We start from the raw sequence: 17,769 nt of genomic DNA, 5'->3' as shown, positions 1-17,769 counted from the left end.
ATTTTTTTGAGAATTGTTGTACTCTGCTAATGGAAACCCTCTGCTGGGTACCACACATGATAATGACTGAGAATTTCACAGGTCCCAGGATGAGAACTTGTGTCTGGCTTGATTCAGTCAGTGGCTAAAAAGTGAAGAGTAAAACTGGTTCACAGCTAGAGCTGTGATTTCAATATATTGTCCAAGACCTCATGTGATAAGGTCAGATGTTGGATTTGAACTGCAGCTCCTGGAGAAAGAGTTTTATTCCAACAAAGTTCTGTAAAAAATTCTGCTAATAGAACTGTGTCTCTGTGATAAGAGACCTTTGCACATGCAATGAGTATTAAAATACCTTTTCTATATTGTTGAGTATCATTATAGTATCAGTCATGTCAAGCTCTCACTTCAAAAATATAGGTGCAGTTGAGCTCAAAAATGTGCCAGAGAGACACCTGTGATTGAAACTTTTTTAAAAGCAGATCAGTTTCAGGTGCCAGGATGGAGCCATTTAAATCACTGGTGTGACTGAGCCACAGGTGAGACAGATCATTCTTAACACCCTTCCAGGCTGTAGGACTGTACGAGTTTCAGTAGTGGGTTTTGTGATGAGGTGTCTCCTTGCCTTTGGAAGAAGACTGAGACCAAGTTTGTTTGTGACTAAAGGTCTGGATGTGCTTTTCTGTTTGGCCGCGGAGTTTTGGGGTACAATATTTGCAATGGTCCAGATGGTTTAAATCCTGGAATTTTCTTACATATATTTGAATAGAAGATGGAGTCTCTTGGACTTGTGTTTATGATAGTTTTAAGGATGCGCTGAACAGGTTTTATACTTGAATTGCCAGTGATGTTCAGTTCTGCTGCTGATGTGCTTCAAGCCCTTCCCTGACCAAACAGCATCGCAGCACTCTTCACACACAAGGGTTATTCTACCTCAGTAGGAGAGCCTGGAAGTTGTGCTGGATCATTTACAGACCCATTATTTAATGGCATGGTGGTAATTCCTCTGTGGAGCTGCCAGAAAGTGCCAGCCACCTTTTGTTGTGGGACAGCGCAAGGAGCTGAATTTTTTTGTGCGTTATTTGCAGTGCTGGACAGGCTCTGGAGAGAGAGAGGCTTTTCTAGCTGTGGCCTCCTGCCATCCACTAATAGTTCAGCTATCTGTTGTCACAAGAAAAGCATCTGTTTGATTTACCAGTTTATATAACATAATAAGTCCTTAAATAAACCTCTGTCAAGCTGGGTCTGGGAAATCGAGCAGGCGCGCTGGTGCCAGCTCCGTCAGGAGACTGTCATTAGTCTTCCTTGGAAGGGCTGGAATGCCAAGGTGTCGAGACACAGTTGGGCTGCAGTGAAAAATGAAAGCTGGGGCTGGTGTGTGGTCGTAGCTTCCGATTTTTGTTTGGTTCCTGTCTGATTTTTTTAATACTTTGATGGTTGTTATGGTTTTTCTGCACTGAAGCATGGTTGGTTTTCAATGTCTGCTTAACAAGAGCTGGTAATGGCTGTTTGTGCTCTCCTTCCAAGCCCTTGACAGCTTGATTTGTGACTTTCATAGGAGTTTGGTGTGGAGGGTCTGGATTCATCAGCCACAGTCCTGGGCCTTAAATCCCTTTTCCTATAAACCTTAGTTTCATAACTTTCTTCAAGGAAAGAGCACTTTTAATATTTATCTATTTTTATATTTAAGTATTTTCTTTTTCTAAGTATTTATCTTTCTCTGAGTATTTTTGATTTTCCTCCTGCCAGACTCTTAAACTCCAAATCCCATGGGGACTCAGGCATTTCAAATGGCACACTCCAAATGTACTAACAGGATTCTCTTGCCTCCTCCCAGGGTGAGGAAAGCCATGGTGATAGAGAATACAGTTCCTCAGGTTCCTTTGGGTTAAGGAACTTCTGAAATGTTTTAGCACATGTGATGTTTCTCTCCAGCTCCTCTTTATTGTGGATTGCACTGCAAAGCAGCCCTGGTGAAGAGAGCTCCTAGAAGTTTAGGTCTAAGTGCCTATTGAAATGTATTCAAGCTATTAATTTAGTTATAAAATACTTTCCCTCACACACTTGTTTTTCTGTCATGAGGAATCTCATGTATTAAATCTTCTCACAGGAAGTGTCAGTGCTTTGATGGTGAGCTTCAAGGCTTTTATTCTGTTTCTGTTTAATACAGCTCCATGGATCCCTCATTGATTTGTGGGTGCCAGTGGCATCTGTAGTGTCTTCTCCTGCCTTGATGAGATGTGGGGAACCAAATGGAGTCTCTTGAATCTCTCTTTGTTGGATTCAAGCCATAAAATGGCAAATCTGACTATGATCAATTTTGCTGAAGCCAATTTACCTGTTACCTGGCAAATCCTGAAATTCTCTTTCTTCTTCCATGTCACATCTGTCTTTCTCTGTTTAGTCCTGCTTTTTTCATGTTCTTTTCTATTCTAGTGGAGGAAGAAGGAAAAACCTGAAGAATTGAGAATTTCTGGGTACACATTATTAGTTCTGTGCCTTCAGGCTGTGCCTCATGCTTCTTCTACTCCCACTGTCTTTTAGGGTGCATCACAGGGTGTCTGCTCCTTTTTGTTACAGTTCTCTTGTGAAAAGAAGAGCTTCAGTTTTAATCTAGTTGTGGAATAAGTGTGACATCACAGACTAAGGCAGGGCTCTTTTAGGTGCTAAATCTTAAGTCAGTTAAGTTGGACTGTGGTATATGGGGCTGATTCATATAATTGCCTGTAATCTCAATAGCAATCAGTGGTGCTATCTGTGTTGTCATCGTGTAGACTGCACAGCAGCCTTAAAAAATCCCCAGACCTCAACACCCATATGTGAGTCATGCACCACTGCTTTTTCCTAGCCTGGAGTCTGGAGGCACAGGATACATTTCACTTCTGTTCTGTTTTTCTTTCTAGGACAGATTTCTGCGTGCACAAAGACGAGCCTTGTGACACTGTGGGTAAGTCCAAGAAGCAGGGGAGGGTATTTTGATAGCCACCTCTATGCTAAGAGGAGTGTTCTGGACAATCTTTCACTCTTTGGTTTGCTGTAATGTTGGTTTTGCTGTTCTGTGATGCAAATATGGATTAGCTGAGTAGAGTATGAACTATAAGTAATCCATTAAATTTTAACCCCTTCTAAGCCCTGGAGGTCTCTGGGTTCAGGAACTATTCTTAAGTATTTCTGCTATGGAATGGACACAGAAGAAACTGCCTTGTGGTGTGTCTGTATGATGTTCCTTTCAGTTCTCTCTCACCTCAAACAAGAATTTGCTAACTAAGGAGTGTATTTCCCATTGTAAGAACCTGTGTGGCATTGCCAGATCAAGCTGGCACTCAGACGCTGGAGAAGAATACCTCATTGTAGGAAAGCCAAGTTAAATCTTCTTTTCAGCCTCCTGCTCCTCCTACTTCCTAACTGCCTTTACTCGTATCCAAAGCCTGCATACACAGGGTCCTTACATCCCACACATTAAATACTTTATTTATTTATTTCACTCAGGTAGCAGTAACCTTGACTGTGTTCTCCTGGTTTTTTTTTTAATCCCTACAGTAGCAGCAGTGTTTGGAGGCACTGCCCAACATCCTCTCTCTGATGATGGCGTGATTTTTTTTAAGATTTGCCTCAAAGTCAAGTGGTCCCTTATCCTCCATTCTGTGTAAATGTGGGATGGATCCTAATTTTCAGCTTTTCTTACACTCCAGTGTTCAGGGAGACACTTGCAGGGGTTATGTTGACAGTGGACGATGCAGAGCAGGGAGGGAAGTGCCTTCAGCAGGAGCCCTATGGAAAGCTCATCTTGGAATGCAGGTCCTTTCCTCCCTGGTGTGGGGATCAGGTGAAAGAAGGAAATGCAGATCTGGAGGATACATACACATGAGCAAGGACTGGCCTCTGTGTCCAAGTTTTTTCTATTTGGAATCCCTCACAATGCATTTATTCTGTGTCCAATGGAAAACACACTTCCACTGAGGAAGGTTTTTACACCGTGTACCTGCACCTGGAGGTGTCTGTGGTAAGATACAATAAAGCAGTTTAAAAAAAAAAAAAAAAAAGAGAGACAAGCTGATGGAAGACACATGCTGACTAAAGTCAGAGCTCTTTCCATATTTAAGGAGAGTATTGTTGAAGATCTCTATTCAGGGAATTATATTACCAGAGACAGCATGACTAAGGAAATATTTTTATGACTTCTCTGTTCTTACAATACCCGAGTTATTTCTTGTGCTGCAAATTACTGCAGGCTGTGGCTGCAGTGGAGAAAGTAGAAGATCACAGCAATGAAGGTTAAACTCACTTGTTACTCTTTCCAGCATAGTTTTCCAAGATACTTAGAAGGGTGAATGTTCCTGGGACAAAACTAGTCTGGCCTCTTTGCTCTCTTCAATCCTGCTTTTCCTACCTTCTCCCCTGACACTTTGATTATGTGGCAACAAAGCACTTACACCTTCACTTACACATTTTCTGTGCCCCATTTGTCCTTGTTGTGCCATTTACATTTTTTTCATGTAGGCAGCAGAAGAATAAATTAATAAGTGTTCTTTTGTGGCATGCAGCTGGTTTGAGAAAGTGATCAGTGTTGGTAGTACTAAATTTTAACCATGCAGAAGATTCTCCAATCTTCCTCGTTTGTCAGAATAGCGAGAAAGAGGTGTCAGTTGTAGAGAATAGCCACCATTCTCTGCCCTGTGCACATACCTGGGTGATAAGAGCAGCAGTGTAGTGTGGCTGTGACTTGGGCTTAATATGAATGCAACAATTGAGACAGGTGGATGCCCATTGATCCTCCATATTGGCTTATGAAGGTTTATCTTGGTGTTTCAACCATCTCTGCTGTTGCCAGATTCCTGTTTCTCACTCCAGCTCCCAGATACTCCTCTCCAAATCAGCAGGACTGCCTGTGAAAGCAAGAAGTGACTCCAGCGAGTGACATCACGTTTGGTCTTGACGGTGGTGCTGCGGTTGTCGCACTCCCCAAAGTTCTCAGCAACTTGCTTTCATTTCTTGCTTTACACTTGAATGGATGAAGAACATGATCTCAGCAGATGCATGTGTGTTTCTACACCTGCTTATGGCTGAGGTTGGCCCTTACAATGCCAGTGCTGCCATTCTGTAAATTCAGCAAGCAGCCTCTCTCCTAAACCAGGCTGCTGCTCTATATAAGGCAGAGTATCTGGACTCTTAGACTCCTGATTTCTATTCCCAGCTCTGGCACTGACTCATTGTGTGACATTTGGCAAGTCACTTGCATTCTGAATGCTTCTGTCTACCTCTGTGAAATGAGGATTTTGAGTGCAAAGCTACAGGAGATTGCATGGCTTAGGGAGGTCTCCTATAAAGAGTGTGGTGTTCTTGGGGTGTGATGCAATACAAGTCCAGAATCTAATGTTGCTTGGACATGTTCAAGAGACTGTAAGAAATCTGTTGGATTTTATGTACTGAAATAAGAGGACTCAGAGTGCTGTAGGTAATGTTATTTTCAGTGACAGTGCCTTGATTTTCTTTACATTGTGAGAAATAAGGAAGCAAAACTTCCCCTGGTGGAAGCCTTGAGCCCCAGCTGTTGTTCGGAAGTGGGATTACGAAGTTTAAATGGCTCCTAAGAGGTGTTCATTTGTGCTCTGAAAGATCCATATTGAAAAACCTGTCTGGAATCTTTGCCTGCCATGCAGACACAGCGAGAAACAGCAGCAGGAGGTTTGTATTTGTATTCTGGCAGGGGTCCCTCACTGAAACCAGTTGCTCTGGGGACTTGGTTCAAATTTTCTTGGCCCGGCTGCCAGGGTAGTGTGGAAGGTTACATAATTGCAGAAACAAGCTCAAAAATGGGGAAAATGTGTAGGTATGTCTTGGTGGGGTGATACTCCACTGTCTGCACCACGGAACAGAACCACGTTTGTGTAAGAAATAGTTTGTTAATGCTCATTGCCCCACTTGGTTGGGTAAGTTAGGCCTGGGAATGGATGAATTCCAAAGGAGGTGGACGGAAGGAAAACAATATTCCTGTGTGGAACAGTCGTGTTCCAACAACTTCTGCTGTGGGACCTCTGATACACTCTGCAGTTTGAGCAGGAGGGTTCTTTTTGTGTGACACAGTCTCATCACACACCAGTCAAAATTCCAGAGTCTGCTTTGGGCTCATCCCTTGTGCTGTGACTCCAACTAGAGCTGCCGTTTCCTGCAGAAAAATCTGTGTTCCAAGGGAGCTGCCTCAGAGCCAGCCAAATTGCGAGTTTAATGTCTCACTATTAATATCAGGCTGCAGCTTGGAGCCTTGCACACTGTCAGAATCCAACCTTTCTGTGACATAAGCAGATTGAGAATGCCCCTTTCGTTCAATATTTCCACTGCCAGTGCCAAATAAGCAGCTTTACGGTTAGTTAGGAATGATCCTGCATATTTCAGGGCAAAGCTTGGCCTTCATTCCTTGGTGTACATGTTACCCCAGATCCAAGCTGAAGCTTCCCTGTATTCAGCTAATAATAAAATTGGGGGCAGTGTGGAATTGGGAAATGGAAAATGAGAATGTGTCTTAAATATCCTTAAATTGCCCTGGTTAAAAATGACTTTACCTCTGCTGTGGTCACACGTGCTCCTCTGTGGCTTGATGTCGGGGAAAAGAAAGCAGAATGTGTGTACTGCAGAGGGGCAGGCTGAGCTGAAGGAATAGCTGCCTGGAGAAAAACAAGAACAGAGTGAGGTGATTGAGAAACATAGTTTTCCAGACTCTTTCCACAGAATCAGTGAATCAGTGTTTCGAGAAAAACGTTCCCATCTCCTGGCTGTTTATCGCAGTAAAGCATTTCCAAATATGCCCAGGTTTGGCAAACGAGGGACTGTGTCTCCAAGTAGGCTTTTTTTATTCCATGTAAAACACCTGAATAAGGGACATTTTTATCTTTTCCTTGGCCATTTGCCACATCTGGGTGGCCTGTCCACAGCAGGAGACAATTCTGGTCATCCTGCCTGTACTGTTCATTTAAATCTTCCTCCCTGTGTTGTATTTGTTTCCAGTCCCCTACCAGTGTCACAACAGAGAATTCATCCCCAAGGAAAGGGCAAAGACTAGCTGGTTTGCTCTGAGTGGAAAAGGAATTCTCACATTAAAAACATTTTCCATAGTGGTTCATGTTGAATGTTTCTGTATATTCCAGGGCGGGTTTTTATTTGATGCCAGAACAAATAGAAATACCTGCTGCTTAAAACAATTCATTAGAGCAGCAATGCCTGGCTTTAGCAAAAGCCTTGCTGGGACTGTCCTTCGGACCAAACCCAAACACAGCTTAATACATTAAAATGAACATACTGGAGGTTAAAACGTCCCTTAAAGAAACACCATTGAGTTGATTTGGTGTTTGGGAAAGAAAGGGGCCTCACAGCACTGCAAATTTCTGTCACTTGTGGCTCTGCAGGGCAATGGAGTCAGGCTGTTGGCTTTAGGAATCCAAAGGGAGCTGTGGTCCAGTGCAGTGGAAGAGTTTTTCCCTTGCCTTTTGGTTGCTTGGGATTAAATGCTGGGCTGCACAACCCAGACAGTGCTGAACTATGCTATTGGGCATATTCCTTGCTACCATCTCCCAGGCCCCACCCTACCCACCACAGCCTTCCAATTTCTTTTCACCAGCTAGCAATCCCTCCTCTTTCAGATTCCCACAAAAAATCTGTGTGCCAAGCGAGTGTAATATGAGATTGCATAAATCTCAATAGGAGCCCTGGGATAAGCACAGCCCCTCAGGTAATCGGGAATTCCTGCTGCTGTAACCCTTGCTCTGCCTCATTCAGTGTCCTGCATGTGCTTTTCCTTTTCTTGTTTTGGGGATGTGGCTTCAGCCAGGCTGCCTCACTGTGCAGTAAAGACCAGAGGAAAATCCTGCTTACACCAGACTCAGAATCTTGATGGTGGTTTCGCTGGGGTCAGGATCCTGGTCATGTTTCTAGACATTGTCTGAGACATGCAACCCTCCTATCATCTTATAAAGGCTTACATTCTGGTTTTATTGTTAAGGAAAGTAGAGCATTTGAATTTCATTTGCCTTTGGGTTTGTTTTGCAGCTCAGGAGTCTTGTTTAGGTTTGTCTTTATTCATTCCATGTACTGAGGGCACTGGTGGATTCTTGATCTCCTTGGCTGAAAAATGTCTATCTATCTGGAAAAGACACAGTAGCCAAACACGAGGTGATGTCCTTAGTTGGGAGCTCGTATTGTCCTGTTGCAAGGACTTTTTGTAGAAACTAGGTGGTTGATCAGTCTTCTCTTTGGGAATTTATCAATCTGTGAGTGCTGTCAACTTACAGTAAACTCAACTTTTTTCATTTTCTCTCTGATGTCTTGGGTGAAAGAATTAACTTGGGTAATTAAAACAAATGCAAGTGTTTAGTAGAGGGAGGATTAGTTACAGGTTTTCTCTATGTTTGTCATTGTTCCCTCTCCCATATGTTTCCAGTTCCCAGTACTGAGGTCTCGTAGACCCTCAGTTGCTCTCATGATTGACTCCCTTCCCTTTCCTTTTCCCCTGGTTCTCTTTGGGGTTAGTTCAGAGCTCATAGGAGCTCTTGCTCAGTTTTGCTCCTTCGTGTTCTCTTTGTTCAGCTGGGCCTGAACACCCAGAGGCTGCTGTTCCCAGAGGCCCTGGAGAGTCTGTTTTCTGTCACTCAGACCGCAGGACATGCCCACCGAGGTCATGGAATTTCCCTACGTTTACTCCACTTTAGTCTTCATTAAACCTCCAGCAGTTCCTCATTAGTTCTCCTCCATACATCATTCTCCTTTTGCAGCCTCAAAATGTGTTTCAGGCCCTTTTATTTTCCCATTATTTATCTGTCTGTCTGTCATCCTCACCCATCCCAGCAGATAAAACAGTGGCCTTGCAGTGTGGTGTGTGTTTGAAGCTTGTTCTCAGGGAGCTGGAACTAAACACTGTCAGCAGGGAGGAATAACACACTTCCTGCTCTGTACCTGGCCTTTTGTGTCCTCCATCAAACTGCTATTGGTAATGAATGCTTATAGATATTTAAGCTGGCATGCTGAAATATGTTCATAGTCGTTTTCAGCTGTAGGGCAGCGTGTCCAAAATCTTCCCATCAACTTCCCACCCTGCTTGTGTATGCTAGTGTGTACTCTGCCCATCCTAAATCTTGCTTTTCTTGTTGATTGCTCCCTCCTGACCCTTAGACTTTGACAGAGCTTTTGTCTTTGTTGTGGCTCACCCCAAAGCTGGTGCAGGATGTTTAAGCTGATTTTAGCTTGAAAGCTTCACCTTCTCCCATGGTTTTATTAATGGTTCATGGGGATGTGTTTTGGTAAGTGCTGGTGGACAACTGTCTAAAATGCTGTGGAAAGAACCCATAGTACTTTACTGGGCAAGATATTACTGAGCAAATATTCTCCAGGCCATCACATCTCAGCATTATACAGGGTGGTGCTGATTACTGTTTGAGTGAAATGTATCTTCATAGAGTTATAGAACTCTAAAATGGTTTGGGCCCATTAAAGCCCAGCTCACTCCAACCCTCTGCCATGGGACATTTTCTACTAGACCAGGTTGCTCCAGCCCCATCCAGCCCGGCTTTCTTCAGAAAACTCGCTGGCTTCCAGAACTATGGTCCTTTCCCATCAGGAATCCAGGACTCCAGCCCAAATCCTAGCCTAGTCTCTAACTGGTGGGTAAATAATCTCCTTTCTGCTGCCTTTGTTAAAAGGAATAAGTCATGAGGGAAAATATTTGCCATGACTTTGCTGATATTTATTCTGATGCTCTGATTTTATTCTTTCATTTTAACTCCATCTCGTAAATCACTTTATGTGCTAAATCATTGTGCAGCTTGACTGGTGCAGGTGCAAACACGTCCTGCGTTCCACTCCAGGGCCATTTCTGTCTGTGTGAAATTATATAGACATGTACACAAAGCACCTGGGAATTTTGGTCTCATAGCTTAAAGGGCAGATACCTGCATGAGATGTTCCTTTCCCCATCTTTTTACCCCTCACCCTCTTCCTGTGTCTGGGGCTTTGGCATGCAGTCACTTTTCTAGGGGAAAAGGACTTGTTATGACTGTTTTAACTAACAATTCCCAGTGAATTTAGAGGATGGTGTCCTTCAGAAGCAATTCACTACATTTTTCATGCTGGCATGGAGAAAAAACAATCAGAAGTATATTATTTTAGTATTTCCTTTTGTGTGACAGGCAGTTCTTAGGGTTTTGGTTCTCCTGAATACACTTTGCTAGAACTTCTGAATTATAGTTTTATGTCCTAGACAGCTTTGTGCCTCAATTGTTTTCTAAATTAGAGAAGATTTGTGGGACACTGCTTGAGAACCAAGGCTTTGCTTATGGCTAAGCAACATTTAATGATGATTTAAAGAAACCTCTTCTGTTTATCTCGGACAGGGGTCATTGTGTTTGCAAATAGAGAAGCAGGAGCCTAACTGTTGTCCAGCTAAGCCCACACTGCCAAACAACTGTCAGGAAAAGCTCTGGAACTGCTCCTGGCTACTGTGTGAGCGAGGCTGAGAAGCCTTTGAGGCAGACACGAGCAGAACAAGCTCGTTATATTTGGTCTGTGGACAACCATTAATGTCTTTTGGGGTTTGTAGTATTTCTGCTGTTGTCTCTTCCCTCATCCATGTAAATGGAGATTTTCCGTGCTTGCTGCACTGCTTCACACTCCAGCTCCATCACTTCCCCTTGCTGAGGGTTTGTTTCTCAGGGGGATTCTCATCAGAATGATCATAAAACAAATAAAATCATCAGTTCTGCTTTCACAGCTCACCCTGCTTCTTCCTTCCCCTTTTATTATAAAAGGTTATGGAAAGATAAATAGTGTTTGTTTTCCACAGTGTCAGACCTGCTGTCAGTGCTCTATAAATAACCCCTCTGGGCTGGGAATGCCAATCCCAGGCTCTCTGCAGCAGAAAGCAGGATTTTCTGCTATGACACGCTTCAGGCCAGGTGGACTGGGGAAGATGGGACTCATAAAAACCATTTCTCACTGGTTCTCATCCAAGAACATGGAATGATTTTGCACATCCTGATTTCCAGCCCGGCGCCTTACCCATTAATTCCCAGTTCCCTCCCGACAGACCCGTGCCATGAAACAATACATTGAGGGGGTTTTGCATTGTATTTTATTTGTAAAAAAAGAATGTATTGAGAGGAGAGAGAAATAAATTTGTAAACAGGGCTTTTCCTCAGTAAAATCCAAAGCTCTTTACCAAAGAGATCAGAACTGTGATCCCCATGGTGCTGGTGGGGGAGTGAAGCCTGGAGATGGGAAGGGACAAGCCCAAGGACAGAGCTGGCTGCAGGCTGAATCTCAGCCCAACCCCCAGCTACAAGCAAGGCTACCAGAGGCAGCTCCACTTCCTTGGGCACCAGCCAGTTCTTCAGGTCAGTAAAATAGTGGTTAAACCCTTCAACAGGCCAGAGGTTTGTGTTCCTTCTTTCCACTCCTGGGTCCTTATTTTCCCCTCTGTTTACACATTCCTGGTCAGTTTGCTGCAGACTGCAGCACTTGCAGAAAGCTGACATGTTTATAATTGAGAAACCTCTGAGGTTTTTCTTCTCCTGTCAGACATAGATGGCTTTTATCCAGTTGACTGCTTTACAGTGCCTTTATCCTTTGCTGGCTTGAAAACATTTCAGATCATTCCTATTGTTTTACAGACCCTGTAGCTAAAAAACCAAGCTGTGTAAAAACATCTGTACTTAGCTGTGCAATAGGCTACAGACATGTAGGGTAATAAGGCATGATTGCATTCATTGTAGTGTTTGCTCCACTGGATAATCAAAAAGAAGCATTCCAGTTGCACACAGGATATGTAAGAGTAAAGGAAGGAAATGAAGGACAGTTGCCTACTGTACTTTTACATTTCTTTTGTCTTGCAGCTGCCAAGAGTAAATGCAATTTCGAGAGCGCATTTTAAATAATGTAGAGATGAGATTTTACTGGTGATAACCTAGAAAACCACACTGGGAAGTGTGCATAAAACCTTCCCCCCCTCCCCAAAAAGGGGGTTTGACCTGTACTGATTTTTTTTTTCATTTGAACTGTTTTTTTCCCAGCTTTGGTTAATCATCTGGTAACATGACCTGGTATTATACCTAACCCGTTTTGCAGTGTGTCTGGTCCTGGCAGGATTTTGCTACACCAAGTGCACTCAATAGACTGAAAGTCGCTTTAAATCCTTGGAATGTTGTTGGGTTTTATTTAACAATTCTCCCACTGCCTCAGCACAAACTCCGGGCTTTTCAGCTGGGATAGTGCTCTGCATAATGCAAAGAGGAATTGGGTATGTAACAGTACTTTGCACCACTGAAAATGTTCCCTGTGTTTACCAGACACTGAAAATGTTTTGTGTTTACCAGTGTGCTGAAAATGCAGTAGGGAGTGTGCTCCAGCCAGCTGTGATCCACTACAAGCTCATTCCATGGCTGGAAATATTAATGGCAGGTGCTGTGGGGAAGGTGATGAAATTTTGAGCTGACCCAAGAATGCACAGACACATTCTGGAAATAAATTAGTGTCTCTAAATGCATGGCAGGGTACTTTGAATTTTACATGTGTGGATTTGACCAGATCTTCCTTGTAGAAAATACTGGGGTTTCTTCATCAAGTTCTTGCCAATTTAGATAGGAAGGTGACCACAGATAGTGAAATTTTAGCATAATTTTCTCTGAGGGGTGTGTATGCATACATTTGTGTGTGTGTATTTGTGTATAAACTGTCCCTAGAACAGAAGTGGAATTCCTTGGAATTTTATTTGGACACAAGGGTTCTGCTATATAGGTTTTCAAATTTCAGGTTCAGAATCCTATAATCTGCAAGATTTTTGTCTGGATTAGTTTGACAACTCTTTTTTCCTTTTAGATCAGCTGATAGAAATACATTGAAATTACCAAAATAATAATAGTAAAACCCCTAAACTCAACCCATCAAATATCTTTCTCCTCCTGTACTCTTTCAGCATGATTTGTAGAATGTGAAGGATTTCTGTGTTTGCTTAGCTTGGAATTAGCCTTGTATTCCTACTTTGGTTGGTGGTCATGAGCAGTCAGCAGGTTGAAGGCATTTGTTGGTTTTGTGTGGTTGTGTCATACATTTTTGTGTGGCTGCTTTGCCTGAGCTGTTTGCACTGAGGCTCTGCCTGGCCATAACTGGACTGCTGGGTACACATGAATGTTCTGCTAAGGATCTGCTTGTTGGTTTTAGTAATATCATCCATCAAGCTCCAGCATGTACAGCAATATTTGTGCTGTAGCAGACAAACAGTGTAAACACTGCAGTTACTTGTAAAAAGACTGGCCAGTGAGTTAGGAAACTCTGTGTTGATGTTTTTATTTATTGAAAACTAGTCCATCAGTCTAATCAGACTTTGTTGTTCTTGAAATGACAGGAAAATAGAAGACTGAAGTTAGATTTCTATTTAGAATTTATATTTTATACATCTGTTTAAGAAACCTGTGCACTCATGTTTCTTATCTTGCGTGCTCCAGTTTGTTTGCTTTTCTGGCTCTGTCAGTCAGAAGGAAAATGTTGTCTCCAGCTTGGTCTTGTCTGGATCCAATAGTGGATGAAATTCCTGACTACAGCTCTCTCAACCGGTGTCCTGACTCCTGGGGAAGTATTGGGGCTCCTTCTAATCCCTTTGATGACTCTTCCAAGTGTCTGTTGACTCGGAGTTCAGAAGGGCAGCGTTGTTCACTGGAGCTGCTCTGTCCTTCCAGATGGTTTTCCTGTGGTTCCTGCCTGACTTTGTGCACCACATACTTCAGTAGCATATGAAGTGGAGATGCTTTCCTGAGGGAATCCTGGGATCCTGCAACCCGAAAGTGCTGCTTAAGGACTACTGAAGTTCTAAGCTTTGTAGTTTCCTTTCAGCAATGTCTGTTGCCTCACCAGAGTCCGATAACTACGTTTCAGTTTCATGTTTCTTCCTCCTGGTATCTTATTCCTTCTTCCATGATGTTCTCTGATTTGCCCCAGATTTCTTTCTATGGGTTATCTGTCTTACTTGGATCTTCCCATTTCCCTTCTCCCTCTGTGGAGCCAAGTGAGGGGCAGAGGTTCCTGGCACAGCCCTCTTGTGTTGGCATTCTCTGGGTTGTCTCTCTGCAGCTGAGGAGCTGGGAAGGGTGTGATGCTGCTGGCTCAGAGAAAAGATCTGGATTCTGAGAGCATTTGGCTCTTCCCATGATGAAGAACCCCAGCTCTTGACTGCTGTAGCCAGGATTTTGTTCAATGCACTGATGTGTTTACAGAGGTGCAGGAGACCCACCCATGCACTGGTGTCTGTGAGCCACAGCATAATCTGAACACTGAGATAAATAAAGCTTTCTGGCTTTACACTTCAGTAAAAAAGACAAAGGCCAACCTTCTGGGGGTGGAAACTGAGTAAAAGATGATTTCATGCACCTTTTCCAAAGACAGGGGTAATAATTTATGGTTCCAGTGAGACTTTGATCAAGCCTGTGGTGATTTTGGTAGCTGGTACTGTTAGAGCAGTTGTAATACACATCCAGCTTGTTCTGTGGGGTGCTGATTATGTTATCTTTAACCAGGTGGCTTTGTTGGGAAATACTTCTCATTACATGGCAGTTGCCAGGCCACTGCCACTGGGCTCTCAGGCAGGCTGGTTCAAAAATACCCAACCTGCGTAGCTGGGAAGTGCAGCTGTTCCTGCTGCAAATTCCCTCCAGGAGTCACGTCCTGAGTGGGGTTTGGCAGGGAGGAAAGCCTGCAAACCATGCTGCAGACCAGGACAGTGTTCTCAGTCAGGGAGACACTGATTTGGCTCAGAACTGGAAGTGTCACCCAGGCAGGTATTGAGAAGCTCCTGCATGTCCTGGGGGTGTTTTATGCAAAAACACGTGGGACTAGAAGAGGCAGTTCTGTCCTTGTTGAGAGAACTTCAGCACAAAGCCCTGGAGCAGTAATGTGAACACATGTGCATGAAAATGTCCCCTGGCTCCTGCAGGATCCTGTGACACGTCGGTGCTGTCCCTGTGAGCCTCTTGGGCTGTCACTTCTGAGTTCAGTCCATAAAGGCCTCAGGACTGGGACTGTGCCTTGACTTGTGTCTGTGAGGCACCAGGGACTCTCTGTCTGGTGTCAGTCATCACAAGGAGCTCAGTGATATTCATCCAAATTTGTGTTTTCTTTCACAGAAGCTCAAGTTTGAACATGAGAGATTTCTTTTTAAGTGTGAGAAAAGCTCAGGCTGCTCTTTTTCATAGCGAGAATTTCTCTGTAGCTGCTGTGGCTTTAAAGGTGACATTTTATTTTTGAGTAGTCTAGAGAGAGAGGTACTTAAAAAACTAGATTCAGGACATACTAAAAATATCTCCAGTCACATTACCTCTGAAATTAGCCACTGCTTCTCTTCAGTCAGGCTGATGCTGTGATGTGTTTGTGTCGGCATAAACTACCCTGTGGGTCATTCCCTTCCTGGGGAGTGGAAGCCAGGATGGACAGCTCCGTTTCTCTGTTTGGGAACCCAGAGGAGAGGCCCTTGGGGTTGATAGTAACCCAAATAGTTTAACCTGGTTTGGTCAGTGTGTCTGTGCCTTGTGTGTGCTTTGTGCTTGTGTCTATCTCCCCCAGTGATGGTTGTTCCCTAATATTTTTAAAACCCATCGACCAATTTGAATCAAATTTGAGGATATCAAGCTCAGAAATATTAGGCTTTCGGAAGTTTTCTGAAAATTAGGAAACTAAGTAGAGGAAGGAGCCCTCTCCCTCTGATACTGCCACTGAGGGAAAGATTGCATCACCCACATTTACATCAGGAGCCCCAAGTGGAAGTGGTAATCTCTAGGAAATCAAGCCATTAATTTGGCAGTAAGTTTAGGGATTTTTTAAATTTATTTTCACCTCCCTTTCCACCATGCTGTTGTGCTCTGCCAAAACAAATGTGCTGACTGTTGGTAGTGTGTGAAGAGAGGAGCAGAGCCATGTCACTGCCCACTGACATGGAAGGATCATTTTCACTCCCCACCTCTGGCAGCAGAAGTATCAGCCAGGGTGGAGGTGCTGAGGACCAGCTTTTCAACCCAAGTTCTGACTTAACAGAGTAACTCAACCCTATTAACCTTATCAGGTGCAGCCCCTGGGTTTGTCAGCCTTGTCAAGTCAGGCCGTGGGGCTAGATCAGCACTCAGCAAAGAATTAAAACAGAAGGCCTGAACCAGGAATTGCTACATAAGTTTATCAGTGCTGGCTGGCAGCTTGCCAAAGTGAAGGCAGGAGCTTCAGCAGCCCTGGAAGTCAGGATGTGGGAGCTGCAGATGAGAAGTACCACAGGAGCAATTTGGAAAAGCATCTGTTTGGAGTTTGATTACTGTGCATCATCCCATTTGCTGGCCTGCCTTCCCCGCAGGTCACCTGAGCTGCTCTGATGTTGCCAGGAGAACAGTTTTGACATGCAAACAGCACCTAAAAATAAAATACACTTTAAATTTTAACATGTTTCAAAAGTATAGATTCATTCAGGTTTTGAGAGTAACGATTGCTTAGTCATTCTGTAAGAACATGGAAAGAATTTAGTGGGGAGCTGTGGAAGAATGCCATTCATCAGCAGCACAGGTGTTCAGCCATCTCCAAAACATTCAGCAGACTGGGCTGACACTCTCCAGACACTGAAATATTGTTCACTGTACATTACTGAACGTTGTTTAACCACTGCAGGACAGATCCTTGTTCTTGAACCTACCGCTGACCAACACCACAGCAGGGTGAGGTAGGCATGGCTCAGGAAAGCTCTTGGAACTGTTAAAAGAATCTTTTAATTTATTTGCAAAGCTTCATGAGATTCTTAGTGTTTGCAGCTACAGGAAGGGAAAAACTGGAACTGAATGCTGGACCCTGACTGCTCGCTCTTAAAGCAGATGCTGTTTGGTACAGAGACTCCAAATATTTCTTCTGATTTATTGCCAAGTCTGACCTTGTCTCTTCATTCTGGAAGGGAGATAGTGAGGAATTTAAAGGCTCCAGGATCCCTGCTGCTGAATTCCATGTTCTTCTTTGTTTAGCAGTCTCATGAAAGGCTCTGATTTGATATTTTTCTTCCTTCTCTCTGAATTCAGGCCCTCTGTTGAAGCAGGTGGCTCAGATGAGTTGCAGGGACAAACTGACAAATCCAAAAGTGGAAGTCGCAGAACTCATCTGAAAAAGAAAGATGAAAATATCCCCAGAGATGGTTTGGGAACCTTACACAGTTTTCAAAGCTGCAGCTATTGCATGCAGTGCCAAGGTTGCTTTTCCATCTCTTGGAAGATGGTAACATGCAGGTGCGAATCCATCCTGAGGACAGGTGTTGGCAGACTGACATAGGCAGGTGGCAGAGCGGTGGGAATGGGGCATGGGAGCCCTCAAGCACTTTTCTTTCTGATGGTGAAGTTGTTATATTTTTCTCTTTTTTTGGTGAGGTATTTATTTCCTGAAAGATGCAGCTTAGGGGACACTGAGGCAACTCTTGAGTTCAGGCCTCTTCCACCAGACCGGACAGGTCAAAATGAAAATACTGAAATATTGATTTTTAATAACATCTGGGAAAGGGAAGGGTGAGAGTCATAAAGGCTGTTTAGAGCTGGAGCAGGTGGAGCTCTCACCTCTTGTCGAGCCATCCAGCAGTTGAGAGATGTGGAGTCATTTTTACCCTGTGTCTCTGTGCTGCAGCCACTGCAGTGAAAGACAGTCACTCACACAGCTCCACAAACCCTGAATTCAGTGCTGAGTCCTGCTGCTGCCTTTGGGCATTGTGGTGCTGATGTTTCCATGGATGTGGGAAGGGAAGATCCTGCTTAG

General features: G+C 43.7%; 1 protein-coding gene across 4 annotated transcripts in view; it reads left to right on the top strand.

Moving 5' to 3' along the window:
* The window catches only part of ADAMTS17 (ADAM metallopeptidase with thrombospondin type 1 motif 17), a 166,475-nt gene that overhangs the window by 34,194 nt on the left and 114,512 nt on the right, over positions 1-17,769 (top strand). For all 4 annotated transcript variants that reach the window (XM_042039414.1, XM_042039415.1, XM_042039417.1 and 1 more), the window contains exon 7: positions 2,883-2,926. In XM_042039414.1, coding sequence (XP_041895348.1) covers positions 2,883-2,926 — 44 coding nt within the window. The remainder of the gene's footprint in view (positions 1-2,882; positions 2,927-17,769) is intronic.

Source organism: Corvus kubaryi, unplaced genomic scaffold (genome assembly GCF_017639235.1).
Source record: "Corvus kubaryi isolate FWS band 111438036 unplaced genomic scaffold, C.kubaryi_AGA036_p1.0 37394, whole genome shotgun sequence".
Classification (NCBI taxonomy): Eukaryota; Metazoa; Chordata; class Aves; order Passeriformes; family Corvidae; genus Corvus; species Corvus kubaryi.
The sequence above is the reverse complement of the archived record's forward strand: the minus strand, read 5'-3'. Positions and strand labels throughout refer to the sequence as shown.